The sequence below is a fragment of the Rhinopithecus bieti genome, unplaced genomic scaffold (genome assembly GCF_001698545.2).
Source record: "Rhinopithecus bieti isolate Rb0 unplaced genomic scaffold, ASM169854v2 scaffold_13261, whole genome shotgun sequence".
NCBI classification, from domain to species: Eukaryota; Metazoa; Chordata; class Mammalia; order Primates; family Cercopithecidae; genus Rhinopithecus; species Rhinopithecus bieti.
In genome coordinates this window covers 911890-917472 of record NW_016807494.1, presented here as the reverse complement: position 1 = coordinate 917472, position 5583 = coordinate 911890, and the positions used below count along the sequence as shown (strand labels likewise).

Here is a 5583-nt window from a genome sequence, read left to right as displayed (position 1 = left end):
TCCCACCAACAGTGTAAAAGTGTTCCTATTTCTCCACATCCTCTCCAGCATCTGTTGTTTCCTGACTTTTTAATGATTACCATTCTAACTGGTGTGAGATGGTATCTCATTGTGGTTTTGATTTGCATTTCTCTGATGGCGAGTGATGATGAGCATTTTTTCATGTGTCTGTTGGCTGTATGAATGTCTTCTTTTGCGAAGTGTCTGTTCATATCCTTAGCCCACTTTTTGATGACGTTGTTTTTTTCTTGTAAATTTGTTTGAGTTCTTTGTAGGTTCTGGATATTAGCCCTTTGTCAGATGAGTAGATTGCAAACATTTTCTCCCATTTTTTGGCTTGGGAACTTTTGGACCACAGAAGCGGTATGCATTTGCACCCCAAATGTTGAGACTATATGATGTAATGTTATGAATTTCTCCAGGAACAATATTTTTCATTCATCACACACGAGTCAAGATAGATAAAATGTCTTGTCCTTCTCTGCTTTGTGGCAGATTTTATAATGTACCGTTTTCTTAAACAGTATACATTTTAGGGTGTGTATATAGGAAAGCCTTTGTCTTCAAACTCCTCACCTCATGTAAGCTAAGCATAAGGTCTTTTCTTCTGTTCCTTTGTTTTTGTTTTGTTCTTGCCTTATATAAGTGTAAGGTATTCGCTTTTGTGTATGTTAAAATTCGAGAACCTAGGAAATGAAAACCAACAATTTCCCAACCCCACTGAGCTCTAATGCTTATTCTGCTGATTTTTAAGCGTTTCTTGATTACTGACCTCTAAGAATTTCTCTTTGTAAAAAAGTTCTTTTATATGTTTATACAAATAATTGTTATATTTTATCTAGCTTTTTTTTTTTTTTCCTTTTGAGACAGTCTTGCTCTGTTGCCCAGGCTGGAGTTCAGTGGCGCAGTCTTGCTTACTGCAAGTTCCGCCTCCCAGGTTCACGCCATTCTCCTGCCTCAGCCTCCTGAGTAGCTGGGACTGCAGGCACCCACCACCACACCCGGCTAATTTTTTTGTAATTTTAGTAGAGATGGGGTTTCACCGTGTTAGACAGGATGTTTATATAGCATTTTTAAGAGTTTGTAATGGAAGGGTTTTTAAGTTATTTAATCTCATTACTAAAATGTAAGTCTCTCCTAATTATTCAGAATTGGAAATGTAGTCTAGAAAATCCAAAATATTAACTGATACTCTACTTTAGGAATGTTCATGTTTCGGGTAAGTTCTTCTAAAACATGTAAAGGGTCAATATTCTTTTACTTCAAAGTACCTTACAACAAATATACCCAAAATTTTTCTAGTTACCTGTTTTATTTTTTCTTCCACTTTTTTTTATAGAGACAGGGTCTTGCTATGTTGCCCAGGCTTATCTCAAACTCTGGGCTGAAGTGTTTCTCCCACATTGACTTCCCTAAGTGTGAGGATTACAGATGTGAGCTACCATGCCTGGCTTTAATTACTATTTTCTAGTTAAACCTAACTTGCTATAACAAGTACTCAACTTTTTCTCTCTATTGGAACTTTAGTTTTTGAAGGATATACCTCTTCTTTTATAGTTTTTTAAATTAGTAAGTAGTTTGGTGTACATTATTGACATTTATTTTCTTAGGTTTCTATTAAGGAGTTTAAATATAATCTCCAGGCTTTTCATAGTGTTGGCCTAAATATCAGGAGCTTTTCCCCCCATCTCATTGTAAAATTTTCACAGCTTCATTTTTTTTTACATGTATAGGTTTGACAGGTAATTATCAATAATGAGTGTTCTAAACCAAATATTCAGTTTGTTGTTAATGGGTATGATGGTTTAAATTGTTCCTCTCAATGTCATCAGCTATGTAACAGCTGTAATAAAAGTTCTATAGTGTTACAAAATCTGGAAAACTATTAATGTGGGGATAATACAAAATTTAACATAATATACAAGGATTATTATTTTTCAGATCATGACAAAGATGTGTTTATGAGATAATAATGTCTTCTGTATCTTAAGTAACTATTTTAAATTTAAAATTTTATTTCTAATATAGTAGATTAATAAAAATGTAAATTTCTTCAGGTTCAGTCCTCAGTGGCTGTAGGAACCCCAGATTATATCTCTCCTGAAATCCTTCAAGCCATGGAAGATGGAAAAGGCAGATACGGACCTGAATGTGACTGGTGGTCTTTGGGGGTCTGTATGTATGAAATGCTTTATGGAGAAACACCATTTTATGCAGAATCTTTGGTGGAGACATACGGAAAAATCATGAATCACAAAGTTAGTATATTTTACTTTTGTTCAAATTAATGTGGTAAATAACACATATAATAAAATCATTTTAAAGAAAATATTTTCTAAAACAGTGTACAATCACATTTCTATCCTAGTACGGGACACGACAAACATAAATAGTCAAAAATCCATAAATTATTCATAAGTTACTAGTTCTCATTTTCTTGTATTTTATTAGAGATGCTACTAAGTAGGAAATTAAGTGGTCTCTCCAGTAGAATAACAAAGGTCCTAAGCAGAGAATTTAGATCGTTGCTTACTATAGTATATGTATATAGTATATGTATAATCATGACTAGAATGTGTGTAAAAAAAATTTTCAACTTTAGTATTAATAAGTGCAATACAAATTTAAAATAAGAATGAGATACTTTTTTTCTTGTCAAATTAGCAAAGATCAAAAGACAAATAGTACTCTGTACCATAAATAATGTAGTGAGGTGGGCATTCTAAGTTAGGAATATAAATTGGTGTAATCTTTCTGTTCAGAAATTATACAAGTATGCACTTAGAGCCTTAAAAAATGGTTAGAGGTTTTGATTGAGCAACTTCAGTCTAGGAATCTACCCTATGACATTTTCAGTAGAACAAAGATATATGTACAAGGATACCTATTCTAATATTACTTATGATGATAACATTAGAAGCAACACAGATAACACAACAAGAACAAATTAATGAAACTTTAATATATTTAGTACTAAGTGAAATAGACATAAGAAGAAGAAAGGTTTCATTAGCAGTCTTAGAAGATTGTGAGCGGTTGCAAAAACCTAGAATATGGATATCCAATAGAAGGGAATGATAATCTGTTCTTTTTAATTTGTTCCAGTGAAGCAATTATGATTAGTTGCTTTACATATATAAAAATCAGTTTTATAGGGTTTATGTTTTCTACCTGGTTGCAGAGACAATGTGTCAAGTAGTTACAAAGAGTTGAAAGACTGGAAATAGCAGCAAGGTTGTAAATAGCATGTACATCATTTGAATTAGAAAAGAATATTATAGTATAACATGATATTTAACAGCACAGATTACAGCTTCAGTTCGAATTCTGGTTCTGCCACTTACTAGATGTGTAATGTTGAGAAAGTTATTTGAATTCTCTGTGTCTTTATTTCTTCTATAATAGTAGCATAGTAGGAGTACCCACCTAAAATGGTTGTTTTGAGGGTTAAATGAGTTAAATGAGTAACATATTTTAAATAGTGTCAGATACATATTATGTACTTTAAAAATATTATTAGGCCGGGTGCGGTGGCTCAAGCGCTGTAACACACGCCTTTGGGGGCCGATACGGCGGATCACAGCAGAGAAATCAAGACCCATCCTGGCGACATGGTGAACCCTCGTCTCTACTAAAAAAAAAAAATACAAAAAACACTAGCCGTGGACAGCGAAGGTGGCGGACCGCACTGTAGTCCGCAGCTACTCGGAGGCTGAGGCGGGAGAATGGGCGTAAACCCGGGAGGGCGGAGTGCTTGCAGTGAGCTGAGATCCGGCCCACCTGCACTCGGGGCAGCCTGGGCACAGAGCGAGACTCCGTCAAAAAAAAAAAAAAAAATATAGTAATATACCCAAATACGATTATATATATATATATTATTAATCATTAGTATGTAACTTATATGACCATTATCAATCTATGGTCGATTTAAATATTGAGTCAAATTCCACTACTTTTAAGTAATTTCTCTTCATTCTGATAGCAGTTTAAGGTATTTAAGGTATAATGTATTCTTTTTTCTATAGCACATGCGTGATAACTCATATATGAAATTAAAAGTCCTAGGAAAATGATCTTCTGTCATTCATCCCTGTATTCCTTTAGTATTAGTACTTTGCACCAACATGTTATTAGATATATTTAAAAGAAAATGTATTTTTAAGAAAATAAATAAGTCAACCAACTTACTTAGTATGTTAAACACTGATTTATATTTTGTTTCTGTTTTTCTCTGTTTAGGAGAGGTTTCAGTTTCCAGCCCAAGTGACTGATGTGTCTGAAAATGCTAAGGATCTTATTCGAAGGCTCATTTGTAGCAGAGAACATCGACTTGGTCAAAATGGAATAGAAGACTTTAAGAAACATCCATTTTTCAGTGGAATTGATTGGGATAATATTCGGAACTGTGAAGCACCTTATATTCCAGAAGTTAGTAGCCCAACAGATACATCGAATTTTGATGTAGATGATGATTGTTTAAAAAATTCTGTAAGTATGACACTGTGAAGAAGTTCTATCCCTCTGTTTCTTTCTAATACGGTTATATAGTAATTTTTTGGTTTATAAGTATTTTGATAGGATGGTTTTACAGTTATCAGTTATCAGTCAGTGATCATGGCTTCCACTGCTTATTCTGTCACAAATCAAATTAAGAAGAAAGTTAACTGAGGTGAACATAGTTATTTGTGACTAAGAACAAAATTAAAATTCAGAGTTTTACCTCTTAGATATCTAAGTTATGCCATTAAGCTTCCTAAGAGAACAAATTAGATACTTAAAAAAGCAGATTTTATGATTGCAAAGTGAAGAGGTTGGCAAATTTCTCTCTAGAACCATAGAACTGGACAAAATTATCAAAAACAACCGTGTCAGGGCTTGATACAACAATTGAAGAGAAATAAATTGAGAAGCATTTATTTGTGAAAAGCTACTGAACTTTAGTTAAAGTCATATATACCACACACTTCCATCCCCACTACTGACTTGGTCTGGGACAGTAGTACTAGTAACATGGGACTGGATAGAAAAATCAGCAGCTTTGCTGATACAGAGGGCAGATTCCAGGACTAAATACCCAAGCCCAGTGTGTTGCTGCTAACAATAGCTAACTTGGTAGGAAATCAATAGGGAAAATAGTCCACAGACGTGGTATAGCCCTGAGCTATATAACCCTGCCTGAGGTGAATAGCAGACCTCAAGCCAATTATTCGGCCAGTCCACTAGCCAAATAATTCAACCATTCTTAGCTTGTGAGCCATGCCAAAACAGGCCAGCATAGTATATCGACCTCTGCTATAACCCTTTACGTTATATGAGATTAAAATTTAGGAAAATAAGAACTTAAAATGTTTGTGCTTTTTGCCTTTTTAGTTGTCGTCGTCGTCTTCTTCTTCTTCTTCTTCTTCTTCTTCTTCTTCTTCTCCTTCTCCTTCTCCTTCTCCTTCTCCTTCTCCTTCTCCTCCTCCTCCTCCTCCTCCTCCTCCTCCTCTTCTCTTCTTCCTCTTCCTCTTCTTCTTCTTCCTCCCCTTCTTCTCCTTCCTTCCTTCCTTCCTTCCTTCCTTCCTTCCTTCCTTCCTTCCTTCC

At 34.7% G+C, this 5583-nt stretch overlaps 1 protein-coding gene across 1 annotated transcript in view; it reads left to right on the top strand.

The window, feature by feature from the left end:
- CDC42BPA (CDC42 binding protein kinase alpha) overlaps positions 1-5583 on the top strand; it is a 333136-nt gene that overhangs the window by 165246 nt on the left and 162307 nt on the right. Inside the window, exons 7-8 of the mRNA XM_017882327.1 lie at positions 2058-2258; positions 4240-4488. Coding sequence (XP_017737816.1) covers positions 2058-2258; positions 4240-4488 — 450 coding nt within the window. The remainder of the gene's footprint in view (positions 1-2057; positions 2259-4239; positions 4489-5583) is intronic.